General features: G+C 38.9%; 1 protein-coding gene across 1 annotated transcript; it reads left to right on the top strand.

The window, feature by feature from the left end:
* Positions 1–1,378: 1,378 nt before the first annotated feature.
* LOC129241842 (lysosomal aspartic protease-like) lies at positions 1,379–7,491 on the top strand. Its single transcript, XM_054878371.1, has 2 exons — positions 1,379–1,389; positions 6,363–7,491. The coding sequence occupies exons 1-2, from the start codon at positions 1,379–1,381 to the stop codon at positions 7,489–7,491; spliced, it is 1,140 nt and encodes a 379-aa protein (XP_054734346.1).
* Positions 7,492–14,317: the final 6,826 nt, after the last annotated feature.

Raw genomic sequence — 14,317 nt, 5'->3', positions numbered from 1 at the left:
ACACAAAATATAATCACGCTAGCTGCCCCGTTTTGTACCAAATATCTGGTTTTTGATAGTTGAACGGAGATTCTACTCTTCGCATGATTTCTCAGTTCAAAGTATTGAAAAGGTTTCACTAAGTTCGAGAAACTGACTTACCAGCTTCCTATACGAATAGCTCATAGCAGCACGACCTAAGCTGTTCTATTCCTAATCACGCTTCGCATTAGTCAGAGGTAAATGTATGGCTTAATAGCCGTTCTACATTTTGCGTCACATTTTCTGAATGCTTAAATGAAGGCTTAAATTCCAAATTTTGTAACTTAGCTCAGAAAGAAATCAAATTATTGCAAAATCAGGAGGAAATAAAGTCGAAGTCTTTCAGAACTTTACTATCGGATTTACTCTCATTTATTTTTATTGGTAAAATAGTTTACAAGACCTCAAGGGATATTGGTTTTCATGGTACTTCTCCTATTGGGAACCTTTTAGCGAATTGTAAGCGATTTCATCAAATAGTTCTTCAGACTTTACGGCTCATCTGTTGAAGGCTTTTGTGATAAGGCACTATAAATACCATGCAGAGGAAAGAACAAGGCCCGCAATCTTGTTTCTAGTCATCTGTAGAGAATTTCCGTATTTTTTAGGCGGAATCCAGTTAAATTATTATATGGCAGACTGTAGGGGTTCATAAAATATGCTCGCCTATTAATTTGAATTTGGCTCTGCAGGACCGCACTGGTCTTGGGGTTGGCGCGACACTACCATTCAGTTCGAAACTCTGTGCATGAAACAGCAAAATGATAGAAAAAGTTTTTTCTAATAGCGGTCGCTCCTCGGTAGGTAATGTCAAAACTTCGAGTGTATTTCTGCCATGAAAAAGCTCATCATAAAAAACCACATGCCGTTCGGAGCGGCTAAAAACCATAGGTCATCCAATTTGTAGAAAAACATCAAGACGCACGCCACAAATAGGAGGAGAAGCTCGACCAAACTCCTAAAAAAGGATTGAAGCGCCAATTATTTATTTTTATTTTCATAATCATTTTATTTTTTCAAGCTCTTAAAAAAATATCATTTATGAATAATTTAGAGAAAAATGCGTAAGTTTTGATATATGTATAGTACATATTTTTTATATATGTAGTATATAATAGTTCATGTTTGACTTTATATATGTATGCAAAACAATTTATTGGATCACTGACCATATAAAATATCGAGAAGTTGGTTGTTGATGTTGTAGCAGTATACTTATCCCTGTCAGTGTTATGTAGATCACCGGTCGTCTTCGGCAGGTTGGGTCCAAAGGGAGAAGGGTGTTAGATGAGTGGGTTTGATGAGACATATTAAAAGGTGGTTAGTGTCGTGCGGGGCACCTTTACATGCTGGACATATGTTCAGTATGTCGAGGTCGATTCTGGATAAGTAGGAGTTTAACCTGCTACAGTATCCAGAACGTAATTGTGCCAAGGTTACGCCGGACCCTTTGGGTAGCTGAAGCTCTTCGTCTGCTATGGGTGCTGGTTGGACTCCAATAACAGCATTGAGGATCGGGAGCTTAAGAAAGTGGCAATTGTCTCGCGATAAATGTTGTTTATAGTCGGTCTGAGCAATTTCCAGTCCAGTAATTGGTGATCTATTTTGTCCTGAATCTCGTCGCCATAATTCTCAAGAAATTGGTCCCCATCCCCTGTGAAGCATATTTGGATTTTTCTCGACTTTTTATAATATTTTGTTTTATAATTTTATTTTCTGAAGCTCTTAAAAAAACGTCCGTGCAATTTTGGTTTCGTCGATTCTATTCAGGCAGTTTTGATGTTAAAGAAAGTTTCGAAAATGTTGACATAATCGCAGAAATAATCGAAGTCGGCTAACGTGTTAGTAGTCGTAGCAACACTCTCACTCTGAAGATCGACTATAAAACAGTTTTCAACTATTTGCGCAAATTGTAAGCAAAAATAATGGATATCTTTTCCATTAAACAAATATTATTCTTAACGAAATTTAGTTTAAAAAAATGCTTTTGTACACTTACGGGCAAAAAATTGAAACGCGATCAATTTTCACAATTTTTTTTTTTTTGTTTGTAATTTTCATTATTTATTTCTACATATTTACAAAGCGATGTCTTACAGACCAATACAGTTAACTAAATTTCACAAAAAGCTTAAATTTAAAATTCTTAATATTAACATTAAAATATAATATATAATATTGCTGTATACATATTACATAAGGGCACATTGCATAATAGGCTCATTCATTTCGTAATTGGTTTTGTTAGTTGAATGATCAAACAAGCGGTTATTTCTAAGACTATGAGACAAGATATGAGTTTGGATGAAATTTCCGGCTACTCATATAATGAGGAGGACGATTTGGCTAGCAAATCTTTTTCAAAGGGAATTTCGTAAAAATTATGGAAGTGGTCATCAAAAAACTGCAACGTCACGTGAAATGGCTCGAAAAGTAAAAGAGTGACTTAAGTAAAATCCCCGACGAAGTACCAATCAAATGGCGAAAGAACTGAACATACCATCCGCCGCATACTAAACCATGATCCCAAGGTCAAGCCTTGCTAAATCCAAAAGGCGCATGATCTCACACCAAAGCAGCAACAAATCAGGCTTGAGAGAGCAAAGAAGTTGTTGCGCTTGGCCGAAAGCGGTCAATTTCCGGACATTGTATTTTCTGACGAGACAATTTTTCAAATTGAGCAATTCGTAAACTCCCAAAACGATAGGGTTTATTTGACCGATCGTTCATACGACAAATTAAGCCATCGATTGTCCACCAGTAGGTAGCACCCGCCACAGGTAATGGTTTGGGCCGCTGCAGGCGCAGATTGGCGCTCTCCAATCGTTTTCATCGAGCCTGGCGTCAAGGTAAATGCGAAATATTATCGGGAAAGTATTCTGGAGGTTGCTTTGGGGTCGTGGGCAGACAAACATTTCGGTGCCAGACCATGGAATTTTCAACAGGACTCGGAAACATCTCACAAAGCTCGAGTGAACCAAGAATGGCTAAAAACTAACGTTCCAAACTTCATAACGTCCACACAAAGGTCCTCAAATTCACCAGACGCGAATGCGATGGATTATTCGCTTTATGACTTTTGCAGAGCAAGTTGCTAGAGCAAATAAAAGATTCACCAGTCTCGAGGCGCTGAAAAATCCATTGTCCGCGAGTAGGCCGAAATACCTGCAAGTCACATTCGGGCAACTTGCGATTCATTTCTGAACCATCTCAAGGTCATAGTCAACACAAAAAGTGGTCATATCGAGCACATGTTAATTGATTATTAATTTTGTATTATTTTCACACATTTTTTACGTTGAATAGAAGAAAAGTAATTTTCCAAACTAAATTTATGGCCTTTTAATTGGTTACGCTTCGGTGCCGGACCCTGACGAAGAATTCAAATACTTTTTCCCTGATTCCATAAAGCTCGAGCTTGTAGAACTGAGTTATCAGCTTTGTCTAACGCCTCTGCAAAGTTTGTATACACAACATCTAGCTGGACGTGGGCTAGAACAAGATTAAAGTAAACTTATCTTCCAGGCATGAAACCGTGAAGGCACTTACAAATAAACTTACTTGTATTACCATAGTTGAATAGTTTTACGTGAATAATCGAGTCGAATATATTTGCTTTAGTACACTGCAAGCAAACAGAGTTTCCGCGAATCAAAAAAAAATCCCATTACCTACATATTTCTGGAATAACCGAGAAACGGAATCATAGCAACTCTTGAATAATTGAGAAGGCTACTGTTCTGTTCTAGACAACTAGCAAGTACAGCACTCAAACACAATTAAGTCTAATGTACTGCACTCGTATTTCCGTTTAATTTTCGTTAAATCTACCCGATTTCCGAAGAAATTTTAGTAGATCTTGTGGTGCCAAGGAGCTAGAGTGGTATCTTTTTAACACATCAGTGAGAAAGACCTCAAGCCTGAATCGAGCGAAAGCAGAGCAGCCGCACAAAATATGGTTCGTCGCCTCGTCCCCCTCTATACATGCTGAGCAGCAAGCACTGTCTGAAATGCCTACCTTTTCCATGTGCTTCGTCCACAGAAATTGGCTTTTTAAAAATAATTAAAAAAAAAACAGTGTACACAGTTTTATGACCAAATGATTTCCTGTAGTGTAGTTAGTGAATATTTATTGCCCATTTCCTCCATAAAAAACTTTCGAGTTTTCTGATGTTAAAAAATTATCAAAAATCAACGAGCAGTTAGAAACACTTCATACACGCGCTTATTATGCAAACTTTATTGGGCTGTAAAACTGCATAGCCAATTGATATTTTTTTATTGTTTTCTTATAATTGATTGCATAATCAGGGGAACTTTTTAGAGATTGTGAAAGTTTGAAATTTTCATGTATGCATTTGGTACTTGCTGTAGAACGAACTAACAAACAGAAAAGTAGTCACAACTGGTCGCGATCCCATTACCCCAACGATAGACGTGGCTGTGAACAATCAGTGAACGTTTTGTGTTTTTTCTTCAAAAAACTTAATTTAATTTAATTTTAATTTAGGCGATAGCCGACGCTCACACACCTTTTCGATAGAAGCCTTACTAATACCAGCAAATATCAGAGCATTACAATAACAAGCTAACAAAGGTGGTGGTCATTGCAACTCCAAACGAAACTCATCTTCCCCTACCAGGTGTATACCCATGAAATGAGACTTTTTTCAATGCAAATGTTTATTTAAAAAAAATGGTTACAAATTTAATCTTCAAAATAATAACCATCGCTAGCGACACATTTTTCCAATCTCTCAGGCAATTTGTGCATGCCGCGCCAAAAAAAAATGGCCGTCTCTGCCCCCAAACCAATCATCGAGTCATTTTTTGGCTTCTTCGTGAGAATTGAAGCCCTGCTCGGAAAGTTCGTGGCCCATCAATACAAACAAATGATAATCGGAAGGCGCCAAGCCTGGTGAGCAAACCGCATGCACCAGCGGTTCCCAATCAAGAAAAATTACTTTGTGACGCCGATCGGCATATTCTGGGCGTTTTCGGTGTACAGCACTGTTCAAATCGGCCAATTGTCGTTGGTAGCGTGCAACTATTTTACCTGGTTTTAATAGCTCGCACCAAATCATACCACGCTGATCCCAGAAAACACACAGCACTGCCTTGCGGCCGAAGCGATTTGGTTTGGCCGTAGTTTTTGGCTTGTGGCCGGGCGGACCATACGATCGTTTAAATAATTCGTAACGATTCGACGCAAAAAAGACTTTCTTTTTAACCGGGAGAGCAGCATTTCACAAGTGGTTTCACGGTTCTCAACGATGTCCGCAAATCGTCGTTTAAAGGCACCAATTTCAACATTTTTAAGAGCGACAAAAAGGCATTGTTGTATGAAACGTAACAAACAATGAACTGAATATTTTCGACAGATGAAAGACGCAAAAAACAAGACATTTGGAAAGGTTTAAAAATACTCCTAGCAACATCTATGGATTAATAGCTGAACGTCTCATTCCATAGGTATATACCGCTATTGAACGTTTTCTTGTAAAGTTAAAAACAAACGACTTTTAATTATAATTATTATTTTTTAATTAAATTAAACAAAAAAAGATTTTGAAGCAAACTCTTTTTTAATTTATTTTTTATTTTTATTTTCTCTTTTATTTTTTATTCTTATTTTTACCTTATTATTTTTTCTCATTTTTACTCCTTAAATGTTCTTTCAATTAAATTTTCAAAACAAAAAAATTATCTTAAATTTTTAAAAATTAAATTTAAAAAAAATTTTCAAATTTCTTACACATTAACATAATTAATTTTTATAAAAACTTTTTTTTCTGCCTTGAATTTTTAATTGCCTTGAAAGCTATGGTTTCATTTAAGTTAGCTAAAAACTTTGTGAAAAATTGTACTCCACCACTTAACAATTTAACAGAGCCATCAAATATTATAGCACTCATTGACGCCCACATAAAATTGAAACGTACCCCCATAAAACGTAATCATGGAACTCCCAATATATTTGCAAATTTCTCTTTAAAAAAGAAAAATTGCTTATCAAAAAGATATTCGACCAAAACATTCAAATGTTTCAAACGCGGAAACAACCAAAACCCGCTTAAATCCATGTATACATAATATTTTGCCAGACTAATTACTTCCAGTGATAAGAAACATTTCATTTCGTATAGCCATCAAGATACTACACCACATTTCGACTATAAAAGCGATGTGCGAAAAATTTTTAGCATAGATCTATATCATCATTTGGTGCTGTACGACTGTTATTCAATCCTCAAAGGTAAGAAATTTCTAATTCTCCATTATATATAACAAGTCTCTGGCATAATTACTTAATAAAGCATTTCTCTTCTCATTCCAAACAGCAAAATGTTCAAGTTCTTGGTATTCCTCAGCATTTGCGCCGCTTTGGTCTCGGCTGATTTGGTGCGCGTGCCCATCTACAAGAGCCCCAACTATCGTAGAACTCGCGCATCTATCAATTCCGAAATCGTTTTATTGCGTTCCAAATACAATGCTCCCAGTGCACGCAGTACCTCCGAAACATTGGAGAATGAATATAATTTTGCTTACTATGGGGAGATTACCATTGGCACACCAGCACAGGACTTCTTGGTGGTCTTCGATACAGGTTCCTCAAACTTGTGGGTGCCTTCATCCACCTGCCCCACCAGCAACGAAGCTTGTCAAAAACACAATAAATACAACTCCAGCGCTTCCAGCACTTATGTTGCTAATGGCGAGAGCTTCTATATCGAATATGGCTCCGGTAGTTTGTCTGGTTACCTGTCGCAAGATACAGTTTCAGTAGCCGGTCTCAGCATCTCAAAGCAAGTATTCGCCGAAGCTGTAGACGAACCTGGCACCACATTCGTCTACGAACCTTTCGATGGTATTATGGGTATGGCTTACCAATCTCTCGCTATTGACGATGTTGTGCCACCATTCTACAACTTGTATTCCCAGGGATTGATTAGCAGCAACGTATTCTCCTTCTACTTGGCCCGCGCTGGTACCTCCGATCAAGGTGGTGAAATGATTTTGGGTGGTTCCGATTCCAGCTACTATACGGGTGATCTCACCTACACATCTATCACCGAACAAGCGTACTGGCAATTCAGTTTGGATGGCGCCACCATTGACGGAAAAACAATGTGCAGCAGCGGTTGCCAAGCCATCGCCGATACAGGCACCTCCCTCATCGTTGCCCCATCCAGTGCCTACAGTGTCTACATGAGTGTTGTTGATCCCGATGATGATGGTGAAGTCGATTGCTCACTCATGGACTCTCTGCCTGATATGGAGTTCACTATTGCTGGAACGAATTTCTCCGTACCAGCTTCGCAATATATTCTCGAAGAAAATGGTGAATGCTCACCTGCTGTCGGCTCCATAGACATGGACTTCTGGATCTTGGGTGATATCTTCATTGGACTGTACTACACTGAATTCGATATGGGCAACAACCGTATTGGTTTTGCACCAGTTGCCTAAATTCGTGTATTTAACTAAGGATGCGCTTAGGTAAAAAAATTATAAATAAAAAACTCAGAAAAAAATAGATCTATTTTAATCTTCAACGTGGTTGTTGTCCGACTCAACGATTGTTTTTGACATTATCTGCTACTCGCTATTTGCTTGACTTGCGAAATGATGTTAAGCTCGAAACAACCCGGTAAAAGTATTACTTTCAATTAGGAAGGTCTGTCTGAAGTCTGTAAATTAACTTGGGTTCCTTAAGCCTTATTTTCTTATTTCTAGATATGGTTCATTCTACGGTTTACATTTAAATTGTTTTATATGTTTCTGCTCCTCTGGGGTCATCAAATTTCATAGCTTTACAATATAATTTTGGTAAGGTTTAGCTAACTAATGCGGAGGATCCTAATTCGAGACTAATTGCTTGGTGACTTGGTAGGTGTATTTGTGATTCCACAGGCTTGAGAGTGCAACCATTGGCTGACAATTTTCATTCCTGGTTTAATATCTAATCTAATTTGTAGCTTGGATCCGCCTTAAATAATTTATTTCCTATATCGAAACTCTTCATTACGCCAGTGTCCCCAGTTGTTCGTAAGCAATTCGGGAATGTCTGACAATTTATAGTTGTAGAGTATCATTCAGTAGAAAAGTTGAAGCACTGTAAGCCCAATTATGTGGAGTGAATAATGGCATCGTAGGTTTTTCTTTTTCTTCTATCACCAACGCAGTTTCACTTTTGTCGTAAACAAACCGTCGTCACGTCCCAAGAGACGTCAGCAAATTAGTTGATTACTTTCAAGTTTACTGAGCTGTTGAACTGTCTGATGCTCGCTATACCTTCGGAATTATTTTCACCATGGCTGTTATTACTGTCGAATCAATGCGACAAAGCGTTTTCGAAGAGAGTTTTCGCGTCGACTACGAGTACAGAGCAGCAGTTTTGGGAGTTTCTAAGAAATCGCAACATGGAGTATTTAAAGAACTAAAGTATTACCCAGTTGATAAAGTATACCCAGTTTCGTGGCAAATTTCGCTTGTTAACAATGAGTGGGAAGCTAAGGAAAATCGCATTGCAGTGATTGCATTACAGAAGTGGGGTAAAAGTGCAAGTGAGATTACGAATTGCTGAAAGAATCTAAAATTTCGAGAATGTTTGTTTACGGCACGATCAATCGTTTTTCGCAAACGTCTGAAGTGACAGACAGATACAGAAGAGGTGGTCCTTGCATGGTTGGCTGAACTAGTCACCTTTTGACAACGCGCTTGAAGAGAATTAGATTCGACAGATTCAAGCAGCTGTTTCGGTGGCACGCTGACAATGGTCATGAGAAAAATTTCACTGTTGAAGAAGTTTTTAATAAGCAAAACGACAAAATCTATGCTAAAACTTCTAAGGACTCAAAACTTGTTATTCCAAGAGTTCAGCGTGGCCTTGTAAAGGGGTTAAATCTCTTCATTTCTGTGAAAAAGGGATGAAGGTCGTGGCAAAAGTGTACCAAGAGAATGTCTTAGAAGGCATGGTAAAGCAGTTGCGCCGTAATCTCTTCAATGGAGAGCGTTGGATATTCCAGCAAGATTCCGCTCCAGCCCATAAGGCAAAAACAACCTAGTTCCTCCAGCAAGGGCTAAAACCATATTTCTGGGTTCATAGCCACAGAAGGTCAGTCGTCTGGAAGTCCAAATCTGAGGTCATTGGACTGCAGTTCAGTGATTAGAATTGGAGAACATGGCTTGTCGAAGACCTCACAGAAATTTGAGTGTTTCAAACAATCTTTGGTTCGAGCAGCATCGTCAATATCCATGGAAACCGTGCGTACTACAATAGCCTCGTGGTGAATGGCCTATTCGTTTGAAGGCTTTTGTGAAAGCGAATGATGACCATTCCGAATGAAAATTAAATTTTTTGTTTTTAATATTAAAAGTATTATAATTCCATATCTATAACGGAGCTAACTTGTAACAGAACATATGGCAGGACTAAGTATACGTATGTTTTTTAGTCCATTTATTTATTGCAATTTGTTTTCTAATATTCTGCAATCTTTGTACTTAAAACTAAGACATTTTGTTAGACATGTATGGAAAACAGCCAGCGGAACAACCATTTCTAACATTTTTGCTTATTAGCTTAATATGTAAACCCATTGCTGACTTCCTTTTGAGTCTGTTAAAGCAGGTGGAGTTAGAGTTATTTCAGTGATTAAAGGGTTTGTGTGTGACTGAAATTTTTTATTGTAAGATGTGGCAAGCTTTTTTCTATTTCAGTACGTTTTCCAAGTAAGCCTGCTGTCGAGAAGTATGCCAAGATATTTTGTAACACTATTTTGGGGAATAATTAAGTTATTGAACTTAACGGCTGGGCAATTGTTGCGTTTGGGTGTAAAGGTAACTTGAGCGGATTTGTCTCGCTATCTTTTATTTTCATGTCTTTCAGCCACTGAGCTATTTTATCAAATCTTTTTAAAACTTTTTACTAGGACACTTCGGGATGGGAGTCTATTGCGAGTAAGGCAAAAATTCCGACGATAGTTTCCTGTGTGAATGGTAGATCTCATGTGTAAAGCAAGTAAAGTATTGAGACCAGTATACCCTATTGGGGTACGTCAGCTAAACTTTCAGACTGTTCTACGTTTTATTCAATAAAGAAGTGTCGATCTATGAGGTGAAGTATAATAATTAATTGGCAGCGTGAGTTTTAGTTTGCAGCGTAAGCAGTCAGGTCGTTTCTAGATATGTAAGTATATGAGAGATCCCCTCAATTCGGTAAGTTTAGAAATATACGAAAAACCGACTGGGGAGTTTGCAATAATAAACTAAAAACTTTACTGCCAAAGATAGCCCCCAAAGACCACACTGCGTGTGGGGAGCTGGATAAATTGGTTAATCAAGTAACTAAAGCAATGAATATCTCTTTAGCAGCTAGCTGCCCGGCAGTCAGGCCCAGAGAAAAGATTAAACCACCTTGGTGGACCAAGCAACTAACCTCGCTACAAAATTACCACACAACGTTACTCAATCTCGCCAAGGCCACGAGAAAGTCAGAGGACTGGCAAGCCTATAAGGCCGAACTGAAAAAGTATAAGAAAGCAGTCAGAACTGCGCAACGTGAATCCTGGCAAAATTATTGCAAAGGAATTGAAGAAACTTCAGAAACGGCCAGATTAACAAAAATTCTGTCATTAGGTCTTCTACTATATAAACACTTCCCAGGAAACAAGCCGGTGGAACAAAACGATTGTGATAATCATGAAAGGCAATCTGACTTAGGAAGTATATTAGTGATAAACGCAAAGATTAAATGGGCTATCAACACTTTTGGTCCTTATAAATCACCTGGACTAAACGGTATCTGTCCTGTGGAATTGCAGAAATCACGGCAAATTGCCTCACCGTTTATTAAAATTATCATTAGAAGTTGTCTTAACATGGGCTACATTCCGCTAGGATGGAGAGAGACAAAAGTCTCTTTCATACCCAAGGTAGGCAGGTCCTCCCACACTAGCCCCAAATGCCTCTAGACCTAGTCTAGTCTTACGTCTTTCCTCCTCAAAATTCTAGAGAGGTTAGTGGACGAGTACATACGGGGTGCTATACCAATAAATAAGTTATCCTCAGCACAGCGTGCCTACACTAAGGAGAAATCTACAGAAACCGCCTTACACTCGTTTGTCGGGTTTGTGGAAAAATATTTATCTTCAACAATGTAAAGGTAACGGCAAATTTAGGCAGCACTACTCTAAGCAGACAGGTGGTATCCTCTCCCCTCTCCTCTGGATTTTGACCGAAAAATCGCCATTGCCGACCCTGGAGAGAGGGGGTTGCTACGTCACTGCATACGCCAATGACCTAGCAATTGCTGTTAAAGGCAGATATCCTAACACCGTCATGGACATTCTGCGCTCTAACATAGCCAAGCTTAGGAGCTGGACTGAGAGTGGGGGACTTGCTATAAATCCCGAAAAAACTGAAATAATTCTCTTCACAAACAAACATAGGCTTCCTTCCTCTCCCCGCTGGTTTTCAAGGGTGTGGAGATTCCTTTGAGAGAGAATGCCAAGTACTTAGGCCTCCTATTAGATAGGAAATTCACATGGAAACCTAATATTGAGGAAAGAGTAAAAAAGGCCAACGTTCATTATATACTTGCAAAAGAGCGGTCGGTATTAAATGAGGGTTAAAACCTCACGTTACTCATTGGCTATAAACTTCGGTAGTTAGACCAATCTTAATATATGGAATACTTGTACGGTGGCCATCTGCTCTAAAGGCCAGTTACGCTAAAATTGTGAGTAAGGTCCAAAGAACAGCTCTTTTATGCATCTCTGGTGCTTTAAGGACGACCCCAAATAAAGCGCTACTAGTGCTAATCCATTCGCCTGCACTAAATCTCGTAAGGAAAAACGTGGCCACCGCCTCGGCGCTTAGACTCAAAAGTATGGCGCTATGGAAAGAACGGCGGTTTGGCCACGCCTGTATTTTCCATACTCTGAACAGTCGCAAACAAGAAATGAACTATTCTGCTCCTAGACTTACCTTCGACAAGCTCTTCAAGACAAGTATACCGTCAAGAAGAGAGTGGCAGACACCAAGCCCATGGAGAAGGGGGGAATTAAATTTTTATACAGATGGTTCCAAGCTAGACGATAAAGTTGGCTGGCTATGAAGTATTTTCGAAAGAATTAGGACTGGAACTATCCATTCGACTACCAGACTTCTTCTTGATTTGCACGATAACCGCTACCAGACTACCGCAGCGTTTATCAAATAGTAGTTCTCGCTATAAAAGAAGTGGCTACATATCTAAATATGCATGCCGTAACAAAAACGACTATAAATATATTCTCGGATAGCCAAGCGGCCATTAAATCAACGAATGCGGCTATACTAAGATCAAAGGTTGCACAGGAATACCGAGCAGCCCTTAATGATATTAGCGTCCTATTCAGGGTCAGCCTTATTAAGATTCCGGGGCACAAAGATATTGAGGGAAACTGTAGAGCTGATGAGCTAGCCAGAAAAGATGCTGCTCTTCAATTGCTGAGTGATAAAAGTACCATTGGAATACCTTTGGCCACAAGTAAATTAATAATAAAGAACAACATTACCCAAGAGGCCAATAGGTCATGGAAAGATGAAGATACATGCGTGACAGCCAGGCTACTATGGCCGCAACTACACAAGAAAAGGATAAAGGAATTGCTTAGCCTGTCAAGAGAAGGCTATCTGGAAGGCATTTCTTGAGACTAGGAGTATTCTCCCATGAATATTGTAGAAACTGTAGAGATGAGAAGGAGGAAGAAACAGTAGAGCACTTCCTTTGCAATTGTCCAGCCTTAGCTAAAATCAGAGCAGATTGTCTAGGTAAACACTTTTTCAATTCTCTTACAGAACTATCTAGCGCGGGGATTAGACCAATCCTGCGCTTCATAAGAGCCTCAAAATGGTTTCATGAAAGTAAATAAACAAGGTTCCCATGTCGCACAGTTGTATCACAACGGACTTGTGAGGCCTAAGTGAGTTGGTCATACGGACCGACTACCACCATAACCTAGCTAACCTAAGTATCTACATATGTATATGGGGAAAGTATTATCACAAATTAGTTAAGCGTAAAGCCCTTTCAAATGAGCTACAGGTGAAATCGATCGCTTTTTTACTTTACTGAAAACACTTCAAACAGTACAGTCGTTTTTTTATTGCATAATTGCCTTTATTTAGCTAAAATTTTCGATTTTACTTCCGAAGAATTTATTTCCTCAATATTTTTACCATAGTTCAGTCGTACTAAGCAATGCGCAGATAACAATAATAATTTCATATATCAAATACATTTGTTGCACTCACTCAACTAAAGGGATTATTTTTATCAATAAACCAAATAATCTTATTCCATAGTAGCGCCGTTCTATTTTCTTTTATTTGAAAAGAAAAAAACAAAAACAAAAGGCAGAACACAAGCAACAACTCAATCGCATGAATCACGTTTCCAATGGCATTTCCTCGTGCCGCAACTGTTATCTCGCTCTGTACTCGCAAGGCAATCGAAATAGTTAGTTTAAGACGAGCCGTTAATGCTTTAAAAGAGAGGCAATGCCTCTCTACTCTTGCTAACATTTACTGTAGAGTGAATCAGTGTGGCCAATTTAGCGACTTTGTCGCTAGAAGTGACGACTTTTGCTTGAGTTTTGACGACAAAAATGATTTAGCGACTTATCTGGCGACTTTTGGAGAGCAAATCAAAACCGTTTTAGGCAACAGATACTTTTCTGTCAACTTGATTACCCGTGAATGCCCTTTACCTTCCATACTCCGGAGTAACAATTTACTGACTATACCATATTGGCCATATTAAACTGACCCATTGAGTAACCTACTGTAATTTCAGATCAGCTAATGACATACCGCGTTGGAAGCGTCAGTCGAAGGAGATTTATACCATACACAGGAGATTTATACCAGTACACCCCAATAGAACGCGCTGAAATTGTTCAGCTGTACATTCAAAATTCCTTCTCGATTGTAAAAACGCAACGTGCGTGGAGAAAAAAAATAAAGTGAAAAGTGCGCCGTCAAAGAACGCAATCAAGCAAATGCACAAAAGATTTTTGTCTTCCGGCACTGTGGCTAATACCCGACGTCCAAATAAAAAGCGGCTAAGACGATCTAACGAAAATATCGCGGCCGTACGAGCCAGTATCGAGTCATCGCCGCGAACGTCAGGTAATCGTCGTTCTGCTCAGTTGGACATCCCTCGGACCACTCTACGACGTATCATTCGTTTGGATTTGGGGATATTCCCGTACAAAATACAACTAAATCAACAACTGTTGCCGGCCGA

This window comes from Anastrepha obliqua, chromosome 3, assembly GCF_027943255.1.
Source record: "Anastrepha obliqua isolate idAnaObli1 chromosome 3, idAnaObli1_1.0, whole genome shotgun sequence".
In the NCBI taxonomy this organism is placed as follows: domain Eukaryota; kingdom Metazoa; phylum Arthropoda; class Insecta; order Diptera; family Tephritidae; genus Anastrepha; species Anastrepha obliqua.
The sequence above is the reverse complement of the archived record's forward strand: the minus strand, read 5'-3'. Positions and strand labels throughout refer to the sequence as shown.